The sequence below is a fragment of the Simochromis diagramma genome, unplaced genomic scaffold (genome assembly GCF_900408965.1).
Source record: "Simochromis diagramma unplaced genomic scaffold, fSimDia1.1 OVJJ01000602.1, whole genome shotgun sequence".
In the NCBI taxonomy this organism is placed as follows: Eukaryota; Metazoa; Chordata; class Actinopteri; order Cichliformes; family Cichlidae; genus Simochromis; species Simochromis diagramma.
In genome coordinates this window covers 12,632,151-12,659,221 of record NW_024387040.1, presented here as the reverse complement: position 1 = coordinate 12,659,221, position 27,071 = coordinate 12,632,151, and the positions used below count along the sequence as shown (strand labels likewise).

The following is a 27,071-nucleotide window of genomic DNA, read 5'->3' as shown; positions in this document are numbered from 1 at the left end:
ACTTTTATTTTATAGTGGCAAAATTATGACTGGCCAGAATGAATCCTATTTGCCGCCGAAGGCTGTCAGAGAAAGCAAAACAAAAGCGCACGCACACACACACACACACACACACACACACACACACACACACACACAATATATATATATATATATATATATATATATATATGAAACATGTTTTTGGCGTAATTTAGTGCTTGAGCACTGGAGGAAGTAATCATTTATTTATTTATTCGGTGGGTTATTATTAACAGATCGTTCCAGGCGGGAGGGATGCTTTTATTTTGAAGAAGACAATCCGGTTTTTACGTAGCTGTATGCGTATAAAAAAGTGGGCGGTACCGCTTTAAGTAGCTACCAATGACTGTGGTAGCTACGCGAGGCTCGCTGATTAGTATCTGTCAAAGACTTTTTCTGGCATAAAAACTGTTTAATAGCATTTCTTTTACCCGAGAAGACCTTTTTCAAAACTAGAAACATGTGCTTGCTCTTGCTGTGCGTTTTTCTTTCGTGTTTGCCATTTTATTTATCTGCCCAGACTGATAGACAAAACGAAAAACCCATAATAGGTAAGTTAAGGCGTTATTAAAACGATATTTACTACAACTGTTATCTAAGCTAACTTGCAGCTTTACACTTGGGAAGCATCGGGCGACAGTTACAGTAAACCTGCCGTAACACAGTAAATGTTTTGCTGTTTCTGTATCACTATGGAAAATGCCAGCATTTTAACAGAAAGACATGTGCGCTGTGTTTTTGTTCCAACAGGTGTACTGGCACAGGACGTTTATTTACCCCAACCTAGCCAAACAGCTTACATAGCTGCCTCCTATGTGAAGTTCCTGGAGTCAGCAGGAGCTAGAGTTGTACCTGTCATGTGAGCTGTTATCATCTGCCGACATTACCTCTGCATGTTATTATCTGACTGCATACTTTGTCACACTTTTATAAGAGGAGATGTTGCGTAATGGCGTGTGTCTAACCCAGTGTGTTTGCATTGAACTTCTTGCTTCTGCAGGATAAACCAGACACTGGAGGACTATAAGACACTGTTCAACTCAATCAATGGGTCAGTACATATACAGTTAGACAGTTAGAGCCCTGTTTGGTGGATTTAGGGCTTTTCACAAACAATAAAAGGTGTGATTGGATCTATACTGTAGGGATGAGTAACTACAGAGGGATAAAGATGCTGAGTCATTGCATGAAAATATGGGAAAGCCTTATTCAAGCTAGTTTAAGAAGACAGGTTGCGATCAGTGAGCAGCATTGTCCTGTGTTGATACATGGTTTATAGATGTTGGCACTAACAAAAAGACAATATGCTGAGCTGAGAACCAACCAACCATTTTCATTAGGAGTTTGCTGTAAGGGTACTAGGGCTAACGTCAATTGGAGGCAGGTGATCTGCTGTAGTGAGCCCTAAAGGGAAGAGCTGAAAGAAGAAGAGTTTACCATAAGTTGATGGTGATTAATTGCTAGGTATGTGAGTTCTATATCAATAATTATAGATTAAATAAATATTATAGAAATAATGGTTTGTCAGCCCCTACATTTGTAAACAGACTTTCAGTCCTTATCCATTCATTTAGATAGATGCATTTTTAATACATTGTTGTTAGTATTACTAGTATTTTTTAATTGATCAGCACTGCCTGCATAATTGGTGCATCCACTTAAGAAAATCTCATTTAAAACTGCAACATATCAGATTTTATGGTATATTTATCTTATTTCATGTTTCTAATTTTCTTCTTTAATTTTGACTCAGTTTTCTTTGTTTACAGGATCCTTTACCCAGGCGGCAGTGTCAGCATCGTCTCATCTGGTTATGAAAGGGCTGCTAAAATCTTTTATGAGCTCGCTATTGAGGTAAAGGTTGAAAATACTTTTATCTGTTTAATGATGCTCATTATGATGTATATTAATAAGGGTGGATCTGACAGCCGGTTGTTGGTGTTGCTGCTATAGCATCATATTATGTTGTTTGGAAGACTAAAATAATGATGGCTGGAGCTAGGCGGTGTGTTGGTTTGTTCAACGCTAAACTGGTCAACTGACAAATACCTGCTCTGGATTTTAAATTGTAGTGTAAATATATTATTATAAGTTACGTAAATATTAAGATACTGTTTTTGCATCTGACTGAAAATCCGTAACATGCAGTCCGTTAAGGATTAAGAACAGATTATTGTTTTGGCTGTATGGTTTTATTTTATTTTTATTTACACATGGTCATACAAAGACATTTAGGAATGAGCACTGCAAGCGTACATGAAGACTTACTCAGGCAAGACACTATTAATAAAAATAATAATTAAAAAAATATTATCATGACACACTGCTAGAATCTGTGCAGATTCTGCTTGAATCTAATGAACAGTTCCTTGGTGTGATGCCATTGCTTTGTAGCTCAGGATTGTAAATGATAAATCATGGAAGTATGATGAAGTGACAAATCCCACGTAAACTAATAAAGACTAAACCAAAATCAAAAGTAAAGGTGAAAATATTTAAATTAATTAACTTTAGTTAAGTTTAAAAAGAAAAGAAAAAGCTTTGTGTTGGAAACACACCAATATCTGTATAGCTGATCTGTGAGAAAGCCTGAAATTTAACTTCTCCTACGTGCGGCCTTTTCACCCAAACTGCAGAGTTGCTACATCATAAAAATGTGATTGATCAGTCTCTGTGACAGCCCTGGATCAACACTGATTATCATGTTTTAGGGCAACACCAACACTGTCATTACAAAGTGTCATAACAAAGAGTGTGAATTCTTTTCAGGCAAACAAGCGTGGCGACTATTTTCCTGTGTGGGGTACTTGTCTCGGGTTTGAACAGCTGATGTATTTAACAAGCAAAAATACAATACTGGCATATACCAGTACGAGCGGCGTGGCATTGCCTCTGAACTTCACTAATGGTATGTTTTGTGTGACTAAACATTTTTCATTTTGCTTCTCACTTGTGAAACGGTAGTAACCTGTTTTTCTTGGGGTGTTTTTTGCAGCATTGCAGGTATAGTATAAACTGTGAAAGGAAGAGATTTATTTTCTTAACATGAATGAAACTAGATTTTAAAACAGTTTTTCAGTGAATAAATTAAATATTATAGGTGACTGAAATAGTAAAGACTTTAAAAATCCATCTTTGTGTTTTAAACTTGATCAGTTTTCATGTCAAGCCTGTACCAACCACACTTTATCTGAGGATCATATCTTTAGATTAACTACCTTATACAGCTAATGAGAGAGTGCTTATTTGTTTGTAAAATTGCTGATTAATCATTAAGGTATGCTCCCTTCCCAAAAGCTGAAGACAGCAGGATGTTTAAAGGCTTCCCTGCTCAGCTCATGAAAGATCTAGCCTCTGAGCCACTGACGGTTAACTCTCACAAATGGAGCTTGGGAATGTTGGTATGTCATTCATTTCTATCGTCTGAGATTAGACTGAGTCAACAGCTTGATGAAAAGCGGCAGTTGCTTGAATGCAGTCTAACTAACCTGTCATGTCTATTGCTTTCAGACTTACAATACAAATGAGGAACTGAAGAAGTTTTACAAAGTTCTCTCTGTAAACACAGATGGAAATGTAGAGTTTGTGTCAACAGTGGAAGGTACTGAGTGTCTAATTCAGCATTATGTTACTAGGTTTTTAGCAAAATAGGACACTTTTTAAAAAAAATTTTTTTTCTTCTTTCTGTACCTCTTGGCAGCATATGACTATCCTATTTACGGGACACAGTGGCATCCAGAGAAAAATGCTTTTGAATGGAAACGGCCTTGTATTCCCCATTCCCCGTCGGCAGTCAAGACCACCTTCTATATGGCCGAATTCTTTGTCAATGAGGGTAGGAAAGCATAATTTTTGCTTCCTTGTAGACTGGTCAGTAGCTGAAAATGCCAAGTGACTTGTGATGTGTAAATTTGGTATTGTTTTCTCTCGCCACAGCCAGGAAGAACTTTCACAAATTTGAAACTGAGGAGGGGGAGAGCAAAGCGCTGATATACAACTACAATCCTGTTTACACTGGGACTAAAAGTGCCTTTGAGCAAATATATTTCTTCTGAGCAAATATATTTCTGATGAATTTTAGCAAAGTGCCACTCCTATTCAGCAGCTAATTCGCTGCTTCAATCATGACTTGAAAATATTTACACATAATTTAACTTGTTTGATTTTGGATTTGTGGTACTGTGCATCTGTGTAAACTACAGCTGAATTGAAATGGAAAGATTTATGCAGGCAACATAAATATTGGTATAGTGCAGGATTTAAATGGATGTTGTGCTTTGTGGATGTTGTAGCTTGGTTTACAGTTGTGTTGCTGTATTTTATTACACTGTCAGGCTCAGGGCTCAGTTCCCCTCAAAATAGTGAAGAGTTAGCTCGTGAGTTGAGTTGAAAGTACTTAGATGTGATCTAATATGATAGCAACTGTAAATTATTTGACAGGTTAACCTAGCTTCTAGGTTGGAGCTGAAGTGCCTCAAGGACACGTTTTATTTAATGATCAGCAGGTGGCCAAAATAAATCAGATTTTATAAATGTTTCTTGTAAATTAGAACAAACAATAAAGCAGGACATGCTTTAGGGGGTGGCTAACTTCTGTTGAATACCTCCTCAATATATTAGTCTACTGTTTCCTCTGATTTTCAGGCGCGCCAAGTCTGGTTCCCAAAAACCAAGATGGCAAACTAACAAGCTCAAGCCTTCAAAATTATAGTCCACAAACCAATGATCACTGTCCAGTGTTTATCCAGTCTGATGTCACTGGCCATTTCTGGGTGACCGTGCTTCTTCAGTTTCCAAAACAAAAAAGCACAAGCAGCACTAACAGATGGAAATGGTCCAAATTCTTGGGCTACTATTAAAGTATTATGTAAACTATGGGAGACCATGGCAGTATGCTAGTGACTAAAACAAGGTTTTTGCCGCAGCACCCTCTCTGACAGATTTCACAACCTGCGATGAACCAATTATGGATGCACTGAATGACTACTCAGTCATGTCTCCAGGTGTTTATGTCTGCAACAGAGCAAGTCTTAACCATCCAGATGTAATGTCTACTACCTCATGACTAACTTGAGAGCTACTGTTAGCATAATGTAAACACGTTAGTACAGGCAAAATATAGACTGAGGGTTAAGTTATTTTAAATAAAATAACTGTCAACTTCCCTCATTGGCAGAGATAAACTTCAGCCAGCAGAACAACTAAGATGACCCCATGCACAACAGCACAAAGGTCAGTCATTAACATACTGCTGCACAGTTTGGACTAGTCCCTACAAAAAATACCTTATCCTAATCTTAATGTCCCTTTGACATCTTAGCACTGCTGTTATTCTTTTGTGAAGTGTCCAAATGTTTGGGATAGTGCACATGAATGGTGCCAGTAAGAATCTGCAGAGGTCTAGGCTTGTTGCTGTTACATCATCACTCAACAAGAGGATATTATGTTTTTAGTTCTGCACTTCTCAAGTTGCCATAAACCCTAATATAGCTTAAAAATCCACAAAAAGGTCACAAAAAATGTCACAAGATGCAACAATCAAAAAATAAAATAAAAACAAAGTCTGATAAAATATCAGTTTTTATTCTAACATTTACCTTCATGCCACAGTCTGCCATTAATGTCCTTCTATGCTTTGGATAACAAAGTTGAGCATCTGGGGAAAAAAGTCCTCAACAGCCAACAAGAAAATTTTTTGTTGTCATTGGCAACAAATAAAGTCCACTTTCAACTTAATTCAAGGACAGCAACAGGAGAACAGAAATGAATAGTCAAATGTAACTTCCAAAATGCTTTATGCACAAATAACACTCAGGTAATAGTTTTTTTCTTTTCTTTCTTTCTTTCTTTTTTTTGTTTTATGTTTTTTAGAATAAAATGATATTTGAATAACATTTACACATCAAGCTGACGAGACTGGGATCTCAATCACAATACTACTGGAAATGTAACTTATGCAATCCAGTAAGGAACATTCAAGATGTCAAAAATTACCATGTTGACTCAGCTATCAGGGATAGTGCTGCAAATTACCTCATAACATGCACTGAAGCGTAACACAAGTGGCCATTCAAAAAACAAAACAATAAATAAATAAATAAATAAAAGATGTTAAATTAAAATTGTGCCTCAAGGAGTCATTATTTTGGGTGATATGCCAAAATGATTTCTCTCTCTTATGTAAATGCATAATTTTTCAGGATACAGGGTCCCTTTGGCTTCTTATGACACTTGCTCAGTGTATTTGCTGATGTACACTTTTCACTTTCACTATTGCACTTTCCATCATTTTCTTCACCTACCATTCACATACTTATTATAAGCAACTGTGCATGCAGATTATGTACATTTTTAGCTTTGTCATGGTGTCAGTGGGTATATTTTCTGAAATGATTTGTCTGTTTAAAAAAGAAAATAGCCAATTTGCTGCAACTAGTTCAATTTCAAGCTGTAAGTAGAAAACAATTAATATTCACAAGGCATTAAGGGGAATACGCTTACTATGAGTTTTATCTGAAGATTGATACTACTCACATATCTGTTAAATATGAAACGACAGCTAGCTTAAGGTTCATGTAGCGTAAAGATTTGAAGCAGAGAAATATGTACAGCTAGCCTGTTTCTATCAAAAAGGGTTAAAAATGAATATACTAACATCTCTGGTGACTCTAGGAAGTCCTTGCTCCTGGCCAGGATACAGTCCACACTGCCATAACCTACCATAGTGTACATCATAGATTAGCTAACAGGGGCTGACCCAGAAACAGGCAGGCTGCCCAGGATAGTGGTTTCCCAGAGCGCCCAGTCTTTGCGCTAGGCTTAGCTAAGTAGATACTTGTAGCTTCATATTTAACAATCAGAAGTGGTACCAATCTTGCCAACATGTTAAACTATTCCCTAAAAATCCACTCTAGAAATGCAACCTCACAGCTGGATGTTTTTTGACAAAGTAAGGCACAGTGACTAAAACAAGTTAATGCTTTTTTTGTTTTCAACATTTGAATAACTGCGAGCGTCACAATAAAACTGTGTCAGATAAATAAAGGTATTTTTTCTCTTGGAATAGTTTTCAAAACAGGGGATTCTGTCAGCATCACTGAAATACGTAAAATGAAATTTACAAGATAAAACTAACATCAGGGCAAACATGAGTACCAAAAGAAAAAACATGTTATAGCTGGATGAATGCTTGTGTGCTATTTTACATACTGTAAGAACAACAGACACAATCACAGTCCAACATGAAAAGTTCTTCACAACTTTAAAAATAGTAACATTTCCTGTATCCCCACTATTCCAGACACCCATTTATGACCAATGCCAGTTAGCGTTTTTCACCAGGGGTCTGATTTTCATTAATATACAAGCCCACAAGTTATGTGCTATAAAGTGTTCCTTCTCCTCACAGCTTTAAGTCTGTGTGAGAGCTGATGCTTTCTCTCCACTGCTTTTGAGGAGCTGGTCCTTCCCCTGTTGTGGAGAAGACTGCTTCCCGTCAGTATTTTCCCAGACTTCATATCAGGTCATCAGTCTTTACTGGCTCTCACGAGCCTTTTTGATTCCAACTTGGGGCAGGAGGGAAGGGAGTAAGAATGGGTGGAGGATCAAATGTGTTGTCTGCTGGAAAAAGGCAGTCTCAGGTGCAGTGTGTGGACATGGGGAGGAAAACGATGGACCAAAGACAAATGAGAGTTGCATACTGTGGACACCAGGGACAGAATGGAGGGAGGTAGATGACCAGATGGGTTGGAAGGATCTGGGGCACAGGAGGGGCCCTATGGGGCCAGTCTAACCCTCGTCTTCAATCTCTTCTTCCAGAGCCTCCTCAAACACTCTTTCTGGTAGCCTGAAGCACTCCTCAAAGAAGTTCACCAAGGACTGACTGAGATGCTGCCTCGTTGCTTCACTGTGGATGAAGTGGCCCTCGTCTGGGTAGATCTTAAACACAAAGAATGAGGGAAGAACATCACTTGAATTCAGTGTTTAGTAATTCTTAATTTTTTTTTAATTTAACCAAAATTAATTACAAAATCATTTACTGAACTTCTAGGGGACTAGCATTCATGCTAGTCATGCTACTAATATGATTACTGAATGGTATATCTGAAGAAACTGGATACAAATGACATTTTTGGTCTTTAAAAATCTTTTTCTGATGCTGATGAAATACACTTCTGAAGTGTGCAGCAGGGTGGCACAGTGGTTAGCACTGCTGCCTCACTCTGTGGAGTTTGTTCTTCGATTGCAAGGAGGCTACAAAGCTCTGTGTTTCGTGAGGTAAATTGGTCTTTCTGTCAATAGCGTCTAAATATAGTGTACACCTACAAAAAAACACAAAGTTTTTATCTCAGGTAGCTAAAATCAGTTTTCATGCTAACAGCTTTACTTTGTTTAGTTTCTCTGCTGGTTGGCAGCCATCTATCATTTTACATGGACTGTGGATCAGAACCTCACACAATCAATTGATTTCAGTTTTATTTATATACGGCCAAATCACAATATCAGTTGCCTCAAAGCACTTTTTATTATAAGGTATTGACCCTACAATAATACCATCCTGGCTAAGTGAAAACAACAGTTTACTCCAGGGGTGTCAAACACAAGGCCCAAAATCCAGCCCAATGGATGGCTTTGGAAAATGTGAAGGAGGGCATACATTTTGAACCTTTAATTGTATTTTAATAAGTTTAAGCGTTTTCCTGCATATAAAGACCTCCCCTACGACAATTTATACTATAGCAGAGTAATTAAGTAATAGATAAATTAATAACATTAATAACAACTCTTTCTTAATTATGTAGAAAAACTGAAAAATGTTATTGAAATTTCAGATTTTTTTTACATTTAGGGATCTCAGGGATTAAATGTGTAGTTGAACTGTTATTACTAACAGACAAGGTAGTTTCACTGGTCTCACTTACGATTAGATACCTGTTCAGCTACATGTCAACGCAAATATCTAATAACATGACAGCAGTTCAGTACAGTTAGGCATGCAGACATGCTCCAAATAAGCAACGGAATAGGGAAGAAAGGTAATTTTAGTAACCTTTAATGTATTGTTGGTGCCAGTAAGACTGGTCCGATTATTTCAGAAACTGCTGCTCTACCAGAACCATTTCTATAGTTTAAAGAGACTAGTTGGAAAAGTGAGTGGTAGATCTCTTAGTGAAAATGCCTTGTTGATGTTAGAGGAGAATTGCCAATCCACTTTGAGCTGATAGGAAGGCAATAGTAACTCAATTAACCATTTGATTATAACTAAGGTATACAGAAAAGGATCTCTTAATGTGCAACACGTCCAACCTAGAGCAGCTAAAGACCACACCAAGTGTTCAGAGCATGAAGGTTTCAGTTTTCCTGTTGCAACACTGGGATGGCATATACAGGGTTTTATCAAAAGAATAATCCGGTTATAAAAGGCTATACCTTTTGAAGTAATGTACATAGAAGCTTGGTTTAAATTTTTAAATACATGGCTGAACATAAAGTTTTACATACAAAACTTACAATGTTCACAAGTGCTCAATATGTCGCCCTCCACACGCATGGCAAATGTCCATACGATAGTTAAACTTGTCCCACATTTTTGGGAGCATGTTTGGACTCACTGTAACCACTGCTACCTACCAGCAACTATGTGAAACTCGTGAATCCCCTCTTTCTAACAGTACGTGTTTCGCTTGTTACTGGTGTAGGGCTGCAGAATTAAAGCACTTTGAAATTGGATGACTCTTGTTTGATATACCCTGTAAAATATAAAAGCATGGATCCTGTCTTGTATCCATGGTTCAGGTTGTTGCAGTTGTGTAATGGTATGGAGGATATTTTCTTGTCACACTTTGAGCTCCTTAGTACCCACTGAGCATTGTTTAAATGCCATAGCCTACCTGTGTGATCACAGTGTACCCATCTCCTAATAGCTGCCTAATAGCAGCCGATTAACACGTCATTTCGCTCAAATCATGTCAAACTGGTTTCTTGAACACAACAGAAAGTTCGCTGTACTCAAATGACTGAATTTGGGATGTGGTGAAATGGGATATCCACATCACTGATGTGCAACCACCAAATCTGCAGCAACTAATGCTATCATGTCAATATGGACCAAAATCTCTGAGGAATGTTTTCAGCTCATCTTTTTTTTTTTTTTTTTTTTTTTTTTTTTTAAATGACATCAGAAACAGCAGTATGCGACATTACGTGATGGCAGAGCTTCAGTTCATCCTTTGTCATTTTTTTTTTTTTTTTTTTAATAAATAGGACAGGGGGAATGAATGAGAGAAAGAGAGGGAGAGAAAGAGAGAAAACCAAAGGGGAGAAGAGACGGTGAGAAGGGGGGGGAAGAGAGAGAAAAAAAAAAAAACCAAAAAAAAAACAAAACAAACTCCTGGGTCACCTGTATGGAGAAAGAAAAAACAAACAAAAAACAAACAAACAGAGGAGACAGCAAACAACAAAGAGCAACATAATAATAAAGAAAACAAAGCACCATCCCAATAAACTAGCTAGTCATAGATATCAATAGTTACTAAATAATAAACGATATTGTGCAGCACGCAAGATAGACAGCGCACAATGTGCTTTGAGGCAGCAGCCAAGAAAGCTGTAGTCCGCGTCTGTGAATACCCGTGTGTACACCTGTGTGCATACCTGTGTGGATCAGCATGCTTGCATTCCAAAGGTTTCTCCATGTAACGATCTGCTAGGGAGTGTGGGGAGCCACAGCCCCGTCCTCCAGGGCATGAAGCAGGTATGGAGGAGATCAAGACTCCAGACATCCAGAGGCCCCCAGAACACAAGAGACCAAGGAAGACCAACAGAGGGGCAGCCGCGCCACTGTCCCAGTAAGAGCTGAGGAGAGTCCCAGATGAGGGCTCACTCAGCAGCCGCGGAGCAGAAGCCAGGGGGAGTTGCAGTGACGCGCCCGTGAGCTCCGCCGGCAGCCAGCTGTGCCTGAGTGACCGAGCCCCAGGCCGAGAGGCCGGGGCCACCCCACCTCCGGAGTGGCCCGAGCGAGCCCCAGGCGCCAGGCCCCGATAAGCGGCCGCCAAGGAGTGAGCCGGTGTGTACCCAGACGCCCACCCCCAGACACAAAGAACCACCAACGCACCGACACCTGAGGGAGTCCGCCACTGGCAGGGGAAGTGGTGGTGGGTGGAGATAGGCCTCCAAACCTTGGAGGGCCTGAGATGTCCCCAGAGAGGTGGCGTCTGATACCCAACCTGACATATAGACACAGACATACAGGCACACACAAACACAAAACATCCATTCCCACCCTCATGCTCTCATAGGCACTTACTCCACACTCAACCAACATGGAGACAGACATAAAGAGACGCTGTACACACAATCACACTCCCCAAGCGTACTCTACAAACCGGGTCTAGGTACCCTTGCCCCTGGAGGGGGGAATTGCACCCAGACCCAGGTGGTGTTACCCTTTTCCCTGCGGTGGGGAGAGGCAGACCACCCCGACTCCGCAGCAGCAGGGAGGCCCCACACCCCAGACCGCAGTCGGACGGCCAACTCCTCCTCCTAGCCCCCCCGCTCCAGCAGGCCGCAGAGAATGGGGGTGGGAGAAGACTCCAAACCTCCCTCCACCCGCTCATTGTAGTGTTGATGCATATGTGTTCTAAGGTGCAATTAAAACCCAGGAGGGCATGGAGCTACCTGCCAAGGAGCAGCAGGTAGGCGCATAGTCCCTCCTGCTAGCCCTCAATGACTAAGTGTATTTAAAATTGAGAGGTGGGCAACGACGTCAGGGGTGAGGTATACACCCTGATGGTAATTTGGACTCCGTGATTGTGCCCACCCCCAAGATCCTATATGTATGTGTAATGAGAGTGTGAATAATGTGAATGTCTAAGTTGTGGGATAAAATTGAGGCAGAGGCAGCCAGAAGGGGACAGAGGGGGGGGTAGCCTCCTCTGCACCCTGGTGACATACCCCTACTCCAAGGCCCTGCATGTGTGGGTGGTTGTGGAGGAGCGGGAAGAGGGAGGCAGCTGGAGATGGGGAGGGAAGGAAGGGAGGGGCAGGTAACCCCTCCCTGGGGCCAGCTCCCCCGCTGACCCCAGTAGGCACTCCCACCCTCCGCGACCCGCCAGGGAAAGGGGGCCCAGGCCCATCAGACCGGGGCCCAGTGCAGTAGCGCCCCCCGGCTCCACAGAGCCCTGGACAGTCCACCCAACCCCACCACAGAGAAAACTGCACCCACCCCACCATCCATTCATCTTCCAGACTACATGAGACAATAGACGCCCAGGCTGAGATCTTCCTCCACCTCTCCTGTGTCTCCCCCTCCTGCAGAGAGTTCCTGAGGAGAGGAAAGCTCCTGCAAGGTGTGACAATCTCCCCCACCAGTTGAAGAGCCCCCCAGGCGGCTCGACGCACCGGCGGCACCCCGCGCCAGGGATGGGCCCCCATGCACCCACCCGCCCACAACCCCGGCGACACACAAACCAGGACCCAAGGCCCCGAGGCCCGGCCCCCAGCCCAGAGACGGAGCACCCCCAGAACCTCACGCCCATCCCGGACCCACCCAGGGGCAGCCAGGCTACCAGGTCAGTAACCCACGTCCGTCAGCACAGACCCTCCCCTAGCCCCGCTGCACGCAGCCACGAGGAAACAGTCACCCGAGAGCCAAAAGAGCCCCCACCCGGACATGACCGCTACCCCGGGTTGAGCCCCCCAAGGAAGATGCCTCCGGGGAACCCCCCGACGCCCTAAGCCTGTCCCTACCGCCACACCAATCACAACAGTGAAGGCGGGACCAAACTATGACCCCCCACCCCCACTAGGTGATGAAGCTGATCAAAGGAGCCCAGAGCAATTGATCTGATGTGGTGGCAGAGGCTGTATCAAGACTAATGTAATCTAATAGATAATTTCTATATTGGTTAGAATTAAGATTGTTTTTATTTTTCCAGTTCATGAGGACAGTTTTCTTGGCTATGCATAGGGCAGTGAAAACCATATGGGCTATATTCTTTTCTGAAGTAACATTATCTAAGCTGCCTAACAAACACAGTAAGGGGGAAGTTGGAATGTTACATTTCAGACACTTTGATAAGTCTTCACATATCTCGCGCCAAAACTTCTGCACTGGTGGACAGAACCAAAGAGCGTGAGTGTAATTGTCTGGTGTATTGCCTTGACAGTGTGAGCAGTTGTTGGAAGATGTAAAGCCCATCTTGAACATCCGATGACCTGTATAGTGCACTCTATGTAGTATTTTGTATTGTATTAATTGCAGACTGGGATTTTTAATCAATTTAAAGGTTTTTAAGCATACCTGAGACCAGAAGTTTTGGTCTAAGCTGACTGATAAATCTGTTTCCCACTTTGCAATAGGAAGGGATATTGATTCATCTAATTTAGAAAGTGTTCTGTATATTTTAGATAATAATTTGGGGGATTTAAGAGTAAGGAAATATGCCGCACTTGGTGGTGTTTGTAATTCAACTTGACTGAGGTTAAATTTCTTTTTTACTATGGATTTAATTTGTTGATATTCTAAAAATCTTTTCTTGTTGATCCCATATTGTGCAACTAGTCTGTCAAATGGAATAAATTCTGTTCCCTCTAATATATGTTCTAAGTATTTAATTCCTTTACAACTCCATTCTGGGAAATTAATCATATTATTGTTTTGTAATATGTCAGGGTTGTTCCAGATAGGTGTACGTTTACATGGGATTAATGAAGACTCCGTTATTTTTAGAAACTCCCACCATGCTGTCAGAGAGAAGCTGATGTTGATACTTTTAAAGCATTCATGTCTTTTGATGTTTGAGCTAATAAATGGTAGGTCTGAAATCTCTAGATCCTTGCATAGTGCCTGTTCAACATCTAGCCAGGGCTCATCTAAGGTGGTATGTTTTGACCATTCTGAGATGAACTGAAGCCTGTTGGCTAAGAAGTATTGTTGAAAATTAGGCAGATCTAATCCTCCTCTATCCTTGGTTCTTTGTAGCGTTTTTAAGCTGATACGCGGGGGTTTATCTTTCCAAAGGAATTTGGAAATATATGAATCCAGAGATCTGAACCAATCTTGTGATGGTTTGTTAGGGATCATCAAAAATAAGTAATTTATTTTTGGCAAAATCATCATTTTTATAGTGGCGACCCTTCCGTTTATAGTGGCGACCCTTCCTTTATAGTGGCGACCCTTCCTTTATAGTGGCGACCCTTCCTTTATAGTGGCGACCCTTTTCAGCTCATCTTTAAATCTGTACCAGAAGAATTAAGATAGTTCTGAAGGCAAAAGAGGTTCCGACCTGGTATTAGCAAAGCTTATAAACTATCTAGTAAGTGTATATTACCAGAGCTCAAAGTGTTTTTCAACCGACAGTAACTAAGTGATAGTGTTTATTTGAACCCATCATAAACTAGTAGAGACCTAATATTAATACTGTGCACACTAATGTGTCTGTTGGTCAGTAATGAGCTTTGATGAACATTCGCCAGCAGAGCATTGTGTTATAAAGGGATTAGTCCTGGTGTTAATGCAGGATGCCCAAGGAGGTCTTATAATCTCATTATGTGTGAGGCAGACATTGTGAAGGGCTAATCCTCTGCCTGCTGCGAGACCACCACTGGGATCACAAAGCTCCCAGAGGTTGGACTGAACAGGGAAAAGAAAGACTGCATACCTGTAGGGTGTAGTTGGCCTTTTCACTGATGAGCTGGGCAATGAATTTCGCTGTATGTTGAAAGTGGACTTTTTCTAAAGAAACCAAATGAGACAGATTATTGTTTATCTTTTACATATTCAGTTATGAAGATGATTATAATTCCTGACCTACCATCAGCTGTAGGATGGATAATCAGAAACTTCTTATCCATAAACTGAGACGCTCTGTGGGCTAAATTTGCCATCTAAAAAACACATTTCAGCAGATTATTTTGCTAATTATTAAAACTGGAAAGAAAATGAAAAAAAAAAGTAATAAAATCTTACTGTGTATGCTCTTGTGTCAGGTTTGGGCAGTCCAAGGTATCTCTCAGAAAATGCAGAAGCTAGAGGGGGAAATAGGCTTTGGTTAACTTTTATTTGCTTTGTTGTTAAGATAAAATCAAATCTTCCATTAATCACTCTTTGTTTGAGGGTGGTTTTTTATCCCCGCGTCTAAATATATTCAGCCATCTACATATTCCTTAGTTTTGAGGCTGTTACAAGAGTCTTCATTTGCAATTCCACAATTCCAGTGTCATGGCACGTCTCTCACCGCCTCTGGCAGAGCGAGAGAAATCAAATAGATAGGAAATCAGTCACACCGCAACGCCCAGCTCCTCCTTAATTTGCACTTTCCTGACTCGGTGCGCCTCCAGCTACAACAGCACCGCGCCTCGTTCCTTGTTCCCTGCGTCTCTCGTACTGTCACTCCCTCGGTGCAAAGCACTTCTGCATTTCACACATTGTATTCCTCGGGTAGCCGAGGTGAGGCTGGTGTTGTTAACTTCGTCTGGCGCTGATGTGATTGAGTTCTAGGTTTGTCTGCACCATCATACTCATGAGTGCCTACTTGCGTGACGCAGTCCCTGAAAAGATATCCCCGCTGTGGGGTTAAAGGTGCTAGATTTGCAATCTGTCTTCCCTTTTCCTCCGAATATTCTGTCAGTGCTGCCTGAGCCTGACTGATTATGCAGGGTTACTGCATTTGTTTAGTACACGTAGCAGAGTGGTGATTTTTCAAATGCAAAAAGCTGCAAACAAACACAGCTTACCATACAATTCAAAATCTGTGATAGGTGAGAGGACAGCGCCGCATTTTACAGGAGATTCCTCACCGCTGACCAACAGGCTGGTCACATAGCCTCCATACACCTGAAGTACAACAACTGCATGTTAACACAGAGATACTCGAGTGTAGAATGGACTATTTTGGTCAATCTTTGGACCCAGAATGCACATACTGACACTATTCTTACCTTTCCAAATGCTCCAACTCTGTTTTTGTCAACATAGGGCTCCTTTAGAATAAAACTGTCAAAGATAAACATTGGTTCAGTTTGACTTTTAGAAAAACTGTCTCACAGTAGCAGCTGTAGCTCTAACTTACAAGATGTTTTAGCAGCTGTTTGCAATAAACGATCCATTATACTATATTAAATTCACAGTGTTTGTTTAACACTTGCGCATTAAATGCATGTTTTCAGTTCTGCCAGACCAGCTGCTATCAGTGTGTGTGCAAAATATATTTTCACAGCAGTAACTAATGAAGAATTTACAGATGATAATGTAAATTTATTTGTGTGTGTGTGTGTGCGTGTGAATAAATGTGGCTTTAAGATCTGGCAGATGACTTCTGCAAATTACACAGTTTAATGTGTTTTTCTCAATAAAGCAGCACGACTTTATCCACATACTTAAGTGCATCCTTCTGATCCTGCTCCTCAAACACGCCCAGTTTCTTCTGGATCCGATGCAGCAGGTTGGTGCCCTGGAAGCCGCTGCCTTGCCCGTCACAACGCAGCACAATGGCGCCAAAGCTGCTCACCAGCACTGTGGCCCAATCCAAGTGAAACTGCTCTGACACCATCTGGTCACCAGGTGTCCCATCGCTGCACCACAAGCAGAGCAGTGAAGTGAAATCGAGGCTCCCACAAGTGATGCGATCCTTATTTCAGTCCTAACTTTGTGTCCATGTGAAAATAAAGTGCATAACCTTATGTCTCAATTTTCTGCAGTCTATTTTTAAATTAAACATTTGAGCTATACAGCGCAAGAAAAGCAACAGCAGATGAACAGAAAACAGAGAAAAATGGGGACATGGAATAGAAAAACTTACTCAAAATCAACGGCATGCCTGCTAAATGGTGTAAGAGTTTCAACTGCAAGTTATGACTGTGATGAAGAGGTGAAATAATTCCTAATGATTTAAACTTCTAATAAATCATTTTTACAGGTATGAATGACGATACAATAAATTATAGTTGTGTGTTTGTTTTTTTTTCCTAAAACGGTGAGAAACCTAGATCTGACCTGGAGAATAAAATATAGTTCAAGGCTGGAAGAAAGGAACGCTCATGAAAAAATGGTGGAGAGGAGGTTCAGTTTGTCACAGTGTAACTATTATCCAGCAGGTGTCAGGGACAAAGAAATTTATCTGCTTGGCATGTTTGCATTGATATGGACGGATATGTCCTCATATAACTTGGAGTGGAGACTGCATTGCTAATAGACACACACTTTTGTTGATACATACACAAGCAGGAGCAGAGGGTAGTGTGACGTTTCGACAAAGCCAGCTGGTTTCAGGATCTGCATCGACAAGGCTGCAATGTCAAGTCAAACAACTGTTACACAAAAGCAACTAAGGCCTCTTTCACAAATACAAAACATAACCCCTGGTTCTGTGCACTAAACTTTCTAGCTGTTAGTGCCGCAGTTTTGGATTGCTAAATTAAGTCAAATTGTATGGATGTCTATGAGAAAATGCCTTAATTTATTATCTTTTCGGAGGTAATAGACTTCATGGCTTCAGTTGCTAGCTTAGCAATGCATGTTCAAAGTAAGCTGGATCATGACTGTAGCACAGAAAACAACCCATTTTATATGCTTAAGAACCACAGATAGCATAACTTATGGACACAGCTACTGTGACATCACCTGTTGGCTTCTGAAGGCCAGTTTTGAAGCCTTGAGATGAGCATTTTCATGGCTTGCTGAAAAATTGATGTGACAGGTCTGGCTCTCAAACCGCTTGCTCATTTGACAAGAACTTGTGATTAACAATGAAGAGGAAAATGCCACAGAAATTCCTTTTTGAAACATGATATGGTCGAGATTTACGAAAAAAGTGTGACCAAAAATGGGAGACTAAAACCACATACATACAACAAACTGTTCATAGAGGGCAAGTCCAAGGCTATTTTCCCATTCGCTTCTATATGAATATTTCCCTAGAGTTATCATTTTCCATTTAGAGTGATTTTAATCTGGGCCCACATTTTTCATGGGGCGTTAAACAAATATTAAAGCAGGGTTTTAGAGCTCATGTCACCATATGAGCATTCAGTGTCGTCTGGTTCTCAGGCAGACCTGCCCCTTATTCCTCACATCTGGCTTCAAAACATGAAGACAGCCATCATGATGGCTATGTCCATCTTTTACATACAGTCTACAAATAAAATATATTTCAAACTTTATGGGTTTGTTTTTTTTTTCTTTTTTAATCAGGAATCAGTTTGTTTTGATTGTCAAACATCTTTTGGCTCAGTTTACCTCAGCTCCGTGGCATCTTTTAATATAAAAAGAAGTGAAATAAGCTCTGTATTACTCCATCATTAGCATTAAGTTCCTAATAATATGCCATTATACAGTAAGAGTCTGGTGGTCTGATACATACTATAGTCGTCCATGTTGATCTCCTTGTACTCCACTATGGGCATCTGCATGGACTCCAAGGTCAGCCTCACTTTCTCATTGCTCTCCAGTTTATAGACTTCTACAATACCTGAAGAGAGTATGTGAGATAACAGTTTACAATATTTTTGTCAGGCAGCTCATGTTTCAAATGACTGATTTGTTACAGGAGCAGAATAGAGAGTAATCTCCTTATAGATGTGCTACATAAAAATTTTAGAGGCGATAAGAAAAATCTCCCCCCCATGAAACCTAAACATAGATGTTGTAGAGGAGATGTAAAAGCAGGCACCAAATCAAGACGGCCAAATTGGAATGAGATGAGGAGACTTCATACACTAATTCTAATGTGATCTTGTCTCTACCATTGCTTACAGCAGGACATTAGAAAGACCTACAGGTCACTTAGAAAGACACGCCTTTAAATGCAGCATACTGAGTGGCAGGAAAAAAATGGATTGCACTTACAAAAATGCTGTTGTGAAGGTGAATACATCGAATAATATATGGTAATGAAATTTACAGAGTTGTTTTTTAACATATTCAGGACGGGGAGATCTCATTACTTAAAGATGATAAAGACTGGCACACACATACACACTGTAGTAATCAAATAACAGTATGCTGATAGTGCTGTTGGGCAGGTTATAATCTAATGAGGACATCCATTGTGAGGAGTAATGTCATTACGTCTGTCATGCCACACTTGGCCTGTAGACAAACAGTGACTCAGTGCAAAGGTGATCACTTTGCACTACACTGCAAACACTTCTGCCCCCTTTTGACAAGGTCAGGTTAAATATAGCAAATATGGTAATGTAGAGAAGGTCATTTCTAATGTGTTTCATTCCATTCAGGCTTGTAAATATTCATTTGTGTCAAAAGGTAGCTTCCAGGGCTGAAAGAGGAAGCAGGAGCGTCAAAACTGGAGTTCTTTATAAGGCCACTAGGGGCTAGCCCTAAGGTGAGTCAAAAATCTGTTCAAATTCTAATTCAGGCGAAAAATTATAGCTTGTGTACAGCTAATTTCCTCCTACAAAAGTAAATACAATTCTTCTTTAAAAATAAATAAATTGATTTTTAGTTTAAAACTCACACATTTAAACTTTATTAAGGATGTGGATACAGACAGGTAGCAAGGGCAACATTGTTGTGAAGTTTGAAGATCATCCATAAAAAACTGTGGGTAATAAAAAGCTGTTACAGATTTTCCACGTTTGATGTGACCCTGATTTCACCAAAATTAACTTTTTAACTTTGTAAATTTGGACATTTTAACATGAGAAGCTAAGGCAATGACTTGCTTCTGGAGCCAGCCACTAGAGGAAATACACTTTTTGACATGGAGACCTGCTGCTTGGTTGAAATACTCACTTTCTCTGTCTTGTGTCTCACTTTCTGTGTCTCTCTGTGTCTTGTAAACAGCCACAAATGGGATGTCCGGCCCTAAAAAGAAGATCAGAGCTCAAATACTATGTATATTTGACCATGACATGTGGACACTCTGACTTACTATGGACTGTTTAAAAAAAGAATTTCTTTTTAAATCACCATACTATTAATACATAGGTTGCTGTATTTACTATTTGTTTATAGCAAGGGAAAAGTGTATGTTTCCTAACAAATGCACAGTGATGCCACAGTGTCCTTCAGTGAATGCACAAAAAGAAAAAAAAACAAAACAAAACCCTGAAAGATACCAGATCATTTGTCTGACAGACAAAGAAGCACCTCTTTGCTTATTCAGTTTATGTAATGCAATAGCGCTAATAGCTTTTCCATATCTAGGCCACAAACAGAGGCAAAGCCCTAAAACCTCAGACTGCAGGGAGGAGGGGCAGCAAATGAAGTGATTGATGCACTTAGCAAATTGAGAATAAAATAGAGGAACACTGTGGTTGTATTTGTCGAAGAGCAAACCGGCCGCTCTCTCCCTGGCTCCTTTTTCTCTCCCTTGCACTCCCTTTCCTCGTGATTATGATATTATAATCTCATCACATAAGATCACAGGCAGGCTGTGAAGGAAAGAACTGCACTACAAATACATGAGGTACAAGATTATTGGCTGTCAGAGACTGTCAGAGGTTGAGCACAAAGGGTGTGATTGCATTTTGGTCGGTTCAAGTCTGATCTTAGATCAGTGGTGATCAGTTAGCAAGTATTGACACTGAAGTGTTACATCAGTGATTAAATATTGAGGCTACAGGCTTCAAGTCAGACTGAGACACAGTTTCTGCTGCGGCATGACAACAGTGCTGTGACATTTTGATATTTCTCTGATCACCAGGAGAAGATTGTCTCTTCTTTTGATATTGAATAAATGGATCAAAGGTAGGAGAAGTGCAATGATATGGGATCTCTTTTTTTATTGGTGAAAGAAGCTTTTGACATTGTGACAAGTAAAGTCATCTGAGCACCGGCTCTGTTTTTGCCACAGTGCTGTCACTTTTCGGTGAACTACCTACCAGCAACACAACAGAAACATGAAATCATTTAAGCAACAACATCTCACCAAAAGAAAATTGGTAGAAACATTTTTACTACAGTGTAATTTCTAAGTACTGTACTGTATGTTTTATATATACTTCACCTCATTTCAAAGCCTTTGCTACAGTTGCTCACATTTACATACAAAACATATGATTAGTATATAAAATATCATTACAGGTTTTAATATCGTACACGCACTGTATACATGTTATTGTACATCAATGAGAAAGAGGAAGTAATACAAGAGCACTATTGCACAACTCCCCCCAAAGGGCAGGGGCTATACTAAAACGCTGGTATTTTATACTGATGTCATTAATTTTCAATAATGACATCTCCATCGTGACATCATCGTTTTCATAGATCATTTGTGTGGTCCAGTACTGTTAACATGGAAATCTAGTGTGATATATTAATCCTTTGTGTGTCATTGTGAAGTCATACACTGCTTTACTGAAAAAAATATTTTAAAGAGCTCAAAGAAAGTGCTTATGTCCCACAATGATTTGAAGTTTGGAGATGATTCAGTGGAAACTAAAGCTTTTTCCTAATCTGTGTGACTGTGACCTTTGACCTATTAGCATTATATACTAAAATGGTGTGTTTTATCGTCTTTACACATATGACTGGAGCAGAATTGGCTGAAATCTTTGGCTTCTATAAGCTGTAAAACATACATAAACACATGAAATTATATTTTTTTATAATGTATATTATATATATATTATAATTTTGTATGTCATGTAACTTTATAGGCCATCGAATTGAAAAAAAAAATGCCCATACAGCTTTCTCCAGGCCCTTTCATAAGATATATTTCTTGATTTATCATATTACAAAAACTGATCTTGGAGATTTTTCACATTTGGTGTGACCCTGATTTTAAAGCTGAAGCTTAATAAAAGCATTACTTGAATGTGCATTCAAGTACACCAAGCTACAGATTACTGAGAGAAACCACTTTGAACCAACAGACACACCTATAGCAATGACTACAAAAGCGATCCCTTTTATGTGATTAAATTATTACAGTAAGTCAAAGGACACATACATGACTAGCAGTGTAGGATGTGTATTCTCTTAAGTGTAGCTAATTTATTATCATATAAACTTCAAAACAAACAAAATTTTAAAGCTTAACATTATGACACAATATGACATTTTATCCAATGTGTACCCTCTGGCTTATGCTTATCATGTGTAATACAACAGGATATTATGTGGTTGCATTTTAACAGCCTGCACTTCTCTTTCGACTTCTTCTTTCTAAAGCTTTTTACTGTTTTGAGGCTTTTAAATATTCATTTATGCCTTTAAAGGCTAATTTAACATCTGGCCAGGAGTCAACAGTTGAAAAATTACCCAGTGGTAATCTAGTAAACTCACTGGTACACTTGTAGTAATGTTGATTAATGTGTATTGTCCCTGAAGGTATAAACAAATAAGAAATGCAAACTGGAGGATTGGCCATTTATATGATGGCTGATTTATCATCACAGAATTGCATTGTCTCCTTGCACATGGCACACTGTGATGTAATAAAAACAGCAATGCCCATTTTAAAAGTTTGCACTCATGCACTTTGTAACTTCATTGTTAAAAGAGAGTCCTGTGTGACATATTTAAGTGGATAAGCTAAACAGAGGCTGAATTCAAACATGCTACTACCTTGGCAGTTGAGCAGGAAGTAGCTCATGTTGAGGCTGAAGGAGCCACTGATATATCCACAGCTGTTGGACAAGGCGCAGGTCAGACAGCGACGGTTGAATGAACCAAATGTGTCCGCACTATGGAAATAAATATGAGTGTTTGTTTTTAAAGCCACTAGTTTTTCAAGTGCAGTGTAAGTTCGAACAGCTATTACCTGTACAGATGCCTTCGCTTTGGACCATCTTCAGTGCTCAAGAAGTATCTGTGTAAACATAAAAAACGCAAAAATGGAATGACAGTCATGTATAATTGTTATTTTTGGTCTACTCTGTGACTTTAGCAGAGCTGTGTTCCCCAGTCAGCTTAGGGACTACCCTAGTAATACCCCAACTAGAAAAGATGTTTTATAAAAGAACCCAGAACAGAAATGGGACAAATCTTACCCCCATTTGGCTGGGATTTTTTCAAATCCCTGCAACTCTCAGGGAAAAAGAGGAACTGTGTTTCTATATATGTTTGGATGAGGGTATAAATATGTGAAGTCATGCTAGTCAGATCACAGTGGGAGTGTAATTATCAGGGAGTGATGGGAATGAGTCACACTCCTCATGGGTGCAATGGAGACTCAAGGCGGTTTTTATGTGTGTGTGCATTCAGGGCAGTTTGTTGTGTGGAATTGTTTGAGGTGGCACAGTAGAGCATCTATTTCCCAATATTTCAGTCCTAAAGACCATATCCAGTATATACCTATAATAAAAATGAAGAATAATTTTATTGTCAAACCACTGAAACAATGGGCTTGCCTCTGTCCATGGTGCTGAATTTCTACACTTGTTTATCTGTTTATCATTTATGACCACATAAGACTCTTCAAGTGTACCTTGCAAGTTATGGGTTGGGCACCCCTTTGCCTTCAATCCTGTCTTAATTCTTAATGACATAGATTCATCAAGGTGCTGGAAAAGTTCTTAGAGATTTTGGTCCATATTGACATGATAGCGTCACACAGTTGCTGCAGATTTGTCTGCAGATGCCACAGTGCAAATCTCCTGTTCTCTCACATCACAAAGGTGATACCTGGATCCAGATCTGGTGACCGTGAATTCCATTTGGGTTTTCCAATCTTCTGTTGCCCAATTTCGGTGTGAATTGTAACCTCAGTTTATTCTAAGCTTATTGGAGTGGCACTCAGTGTGGTCATCTGCTGCTGTACCCCATCAAGGTTCAATGTGTTGTGCATTCAGAGATCCTCTTCTGCATATTTTGGTTGTAGTGAGTTGTTACTGGAGTTACTGTTGACTTCCTATCAGCTCAAAGCACTCTTGGAATTCTATCCTGACCACTGGCATCAACGAGGCATTTTTACCCAGGGAGCTATTGTTAACTGGATATTTTTCATTTTTTTGACCATTCTCTGTAAACCCAAAGAAATGTAGATGAAGAGAGTATGGGTAAATATCAACAGATCAACCTGCCTGGCACCAACAACCATGCCCAGTCAAAGTAAGCTAAATAATTTTTCTTTGCCATTCAAAGCTTGGTTTGAAGTTCTGCAGATATTTTTAAGGTTAAATAACCCAATTAGATGTTTGCGTTAATGTGCAGTTGAATGGTGTATCTAACAAAGTGGGTGGTGAGTATATGTTAACCTAGAGTAAATGTAACCAGTTGCAAATGTGTGGTAACATGCTTTTTAGTATGATTGAGTTCTGGTGGCGGCTTGGGGGTTTGTGCATGCTCACATTAGTTGGTTCTCCTCGTTGTAGGCCAGAACTTGAGTGACATCCCAGTCTCCAGATGTGATAGATTGCAGTGTGTCTGTACTAATGTTGGGCTGTGGGTGTAGAGAAGCAAAAACAGCAAAAATATGATAGTTATCCTCCAATGCCACCAACAGTTTCTGTATGTGACAGGAACAGGACAAATATATCACTACAATCACTGCACAAAACATCAGATGTACCACCTTGGCAATTTACAGGTGACAGAAACTGCTGCAAATAATCATCTAGAAGGAATTATGTATGCAACATGTCTTTTAAACAATTTTTCATTAATATGGGCCACACTTTTTGAAAGTTTGATATGAAAGGTTCATCAGTTCCATGTTAACTTCATGTTAGTGATGCAAATACTTGGCATACAAATATTCTCTCACCTGGGAGATGGACATGGAGATGTGAAAGAATTTGCCCCTGCCTCCTTGAGGAATGGCCCGTGTGAAGAACAGCTTCAGACCATCTTTGGAAAAGAGCGGCTTCTCATTCTGAATACACAGAGAGGGTTGATCTAAGTGTTTTCACTTAACAAGACATAAAATAAAGACTGCTACAGACAACTAAATACGCAGGCTGCTTAATGCAGTAATTATACTGTCATTCCCGCGTTATAATTTAAAAAGACAGCATACACTGCTTGGAACAAAGCCATGTTAAATTTAAAGCTTGAATTTAATGACTGTGCATGTCGTCAGGCAAGAAATGCCAGGCAACAAAGCAAGTAAACAGTGGCTATAATTTAATGACTGCTACAAAGGAAAGGATAAGTACCTCAGTGCCTTAATACTCTAAATCCACCTTACACACACGTGTGTATTATCATTCTCACCTGCCTGTGGAGCCACCCTTCACTTTCATCTTCGTGTTTCTGTGGAAACAGATAAGCAGACTTCAGTTGGGATAAAAAAACAGCCTTTCATACATGCGGCACATGTGCCATGCACACTGTGCTCACCTTAGTGCAGACTCCCGTTGTAGCCTGACACAGTGTGAGGATTGAGATGTTCTGTGCTCTGTTCAGCCAATTAATGGCTAGTTTGGTGGTGGTGGCCCATTTCACCATGGTCACATAGTACTCACTGGCAAACAGAAAACATATTTAGCATTTATTATCGTTGGTATCAGCTGCAATGCGGGTAAAAATAAGATGATGGAAAAAGTGGTTGCATCTGAACACAGAGAAATCAAGCAGTGTATAAAGAGGTGGAAAAATAGGCTGTAAATATGAAGAGACTAAATAGAGGCATTAAACTTAATGGAACTACACACAACACCCTATTAAGGAAAAATGCATCACTGGGGACAGAAAATCCCCCAGTCTGTGCAGCATATCATATAATAAAAATACCCACTATGACTGTGTAATATACTGTATTCAAAAATATTTTATTATCCAAAAATCCATATTGCTTTGCATCACCTATGATAACACATGTATATACAACTCATATTTAGGACTTTTCTGTTGATCTACAGATTTGTGATTCTGAACATAAATTTTTTTTTTCCATCCTCATTTTTCATCCATGTACAGGAAAGGTATAAATCTCCATATTTGGACACTGGATGGGTCGGCAGGGAAGCCACTTACATCAGTTACAAGTCCCTGATTAGATGTATTTTTAACCTTTACTTGTTTTACTTTACATTTTAAGTTATTGTTGTTACTGATTTACATAATATACATAATTAATGATTAATTAAAAAGTATTTATCTGAACTGGGGACTCTAAATACTCTAAATCCTACAAAAGTTATAAACCCTCTTTAACTGAAGCTTAAAGTCTGTCCTGCAATCACATCTTGACTGTTTGTACAGATATGCCAAAAAAAAAAAAAAAAAGCCAATGATTTTCCACCGGTTTTATGTGACTGCAAATCTGAGCCAAATCTACGATGTGTAAAATGTGCATCGGTTGACTGAGCACAGAGGTAGACTGTTTGATAGTTTTGGATGACTCACCCTATCCTGGGATCATCAGGCCTCCTCATTTCAATGGTGTGCAGAGGGCCGTTAAGGTTCACGACATAAAGAGTGATGACTGGATTTTCCTCTCCAGCCTGATCAGAATGAAAACAAAGTGAGTAACTGAGCATAATGTCCCATAAAAAAACAAAGCAAAACATAAAAACACTTTGCTTAAACCATTCTATTTCTATAATTTAAACTATCTGCATCAGTACAGATGTTTAAAGAAGGAAAAAGTATACCTTAGGGTAATGGTACTCTTTCCCTATTGGGTAGGGTGAGCCTGTAAACATTGGCAGCTCCATCCTGGGCACCAAGGTGTCATTGATGGTGGCGTATGCTAACCTGGCACCATCTGGAGACCACCAATGGGCAATGTGGGACTGGAAAATCTCCTCTGGAAGAGCAAATAGAAAATGACCATCAGTCATAATCATAGTGAATAACACAATCCAACAGCAAAGACAAAAGTTAATTACATAGCTGCAGGCCAACAGCATCACACGGTTGTTACTTGTTGGGATTATAATGGAGCAGGTGTTCTGGGGAAAAACTGCATTTTGAAATTTATAAATGCTCTTTATGATTACTAGCACTATTTGTATTGTTTTGCCTCCCTTTTCTTTCTCCCACTGGTCAGCATATGTGACTTATGCTTGACTTTCTTTTCCTTTTGACAAGTCAGGGCTAAACAGTATGATAACTCCCTCCTGAAAGTAGAAAATCCCTCAACTATTCAGGTGAAAGAGCACGTTTTTCTTAAATCCTCCACATGCCAAAGTGCCCT

At 39.9% G+C, this 27,071-nt stretch overlaps 2 protein-coding genes across 6 annotated transcripts in view; one reads left to right on the top strand and one right to left on the bottom strand.

Moving 5' to 3' along the window:
- The first annotated feature begins 344 nt into the window (after nucleotides 1–344).
- On the top strand, nucleotides 345–5,534 carry ggh (gamma-glutamyl hydrolase (conjugase, folylpolygammaglutamyl hydrolase)). Its single transcript, XM_040043922.1, has 9 exons — nucleotides 345–572; nucleotides 772–880; nucleotides 1,022–1,072; nucleotides 1,791–1,875; nucleotides 2,791–2,929; nucleotides 3,319–3,422; nucleotides 3,532–3,622; nucleotides 3,722–3,856; nucleotides 3,958–5,534. The coding sequence occupies exons 1-9, from the start codon at nucleotides 482–484 to the stop codon at nucleotides 4,074–4,076; spliced, it is 924 nt and encodes a 307-aa protein (XP_039899856.1). The 5' UTR covers nucleotides 345–481; the 3' UTR covers nucleotides 4,077–5,534.
- Nucleotides 5,535–6,648: 1,114 nt separating this feature from the next.
- The window catches only part of LOC120741188 (dipeptidyl aminopeptidase-like protein 6), a 250,636-nt gene continuing 230,213 nt past the window's right edge, over nucleotides 6,649–27,071 (bottom strand). For all 5 annotated transcript variants that reach the window (XM_040043920.1, XM_040043917.1, XM_040043921.1 and 2 more), the window contains 18 exons: nucleotides 26,527–26,681; nucleotides 26,279–26,376; nucleotides 25,271–25,394; nucleotides 25,145–25,183; nucleotides 24,696–24,803; nucleotides 24,280–24,371; nucleotides 22,752–22,799; nucleotides 22,556–22,674; nucleotides 19,772–19,843; nucleotides 18,381–18,488; nucleotides 17,238–17,307; nucleotides 16,399–16,593; nucleotides 15,961–16,015; nucleotides 15,757–15,856; nucleotides 14,990–15,048; nucleotides 14,835–14,907; nucleotides 14,682–14,755; nucleotides 6,649–7,959 (listed from right to left, as the gene is read on the bottom strand). In XM_040043920.1, the coding sequence (XP_039899854.1) occupies nucleotides 7,810–7,959; nucleotides 14,682–14,755; nucleotides 14,835–14,907; nucleotides 14,990–15,048; nucleotides 15,757–15,856; nucleotides 15,961–16,015; nucleotides 16,399–16,593; nucleotides 17,238–17,307; nucleotides 18,381–18,488; nucleotides 19,772–19,843; nucleotides 22,556–22,674; nucleotides 22,752–22,799; nucleotides 24,280–24,371; nucleotides 24,696–24,803; nucleotides 25,145–25,183; nucleotides 25,271–25,394; nucleotides 26,279–26,376; nucleotides 26,527–26,681 (1,739 nt within the window). In that variant the 3' untranslated portion in view covers nucleotides 6,649–7,809. The remainder of the gene's footprint in view (nucleotides 7,960–14,681; nucleotides 14,756–14,834; nucleotides 14,908–14,989; nucleotides 15,049–15,756; nucleotides 15,857–15,960; nucleotides 16,016–16,398; nucleotides 16,594–17,237; nucleotides 17,308–18,380; nucleotides 18,489–19,771; nucleotides 19,844–22,555; nucleotides 22,675–22,751; nucleotides 22,800–24,279; nucleotides 24,372–24,695; nucleotides 24,804–25,144; nucleotides 25,184–25,270; nucleotides 25,395–26,278; nucleotides 26,377–26,526; nucleotides 26,682–27,071) is intronic.

What these genes read in the sequence shown, in the direction of transcription:
- ggh (XM_040043922.1), top strand. Translation starts at nt 482, where the DNA reads ATGTGCTTGCTCTTGCTGTGCGTTTTTCTTTCGTGTTTGCCATTTTAT. An exon ending in GCCTCTGAACTTCACTAATG is followed by an intron (nt 2,930 to 3,318) that starts GTATGTTTTGTG and finishes CCTTCCCAAAAG; the next exon opens with CTGAAGACAGCAGGATGTTT. An exon ending in CGAATTCTTTGTCAATGAGG is followed by an intron (nt 3,857 to 3,957) that starts GTAGGAAAGCAT and finishes CTCTCGCCACAG; the next exon opens with CCAGGAAGAACTTTCACAAA.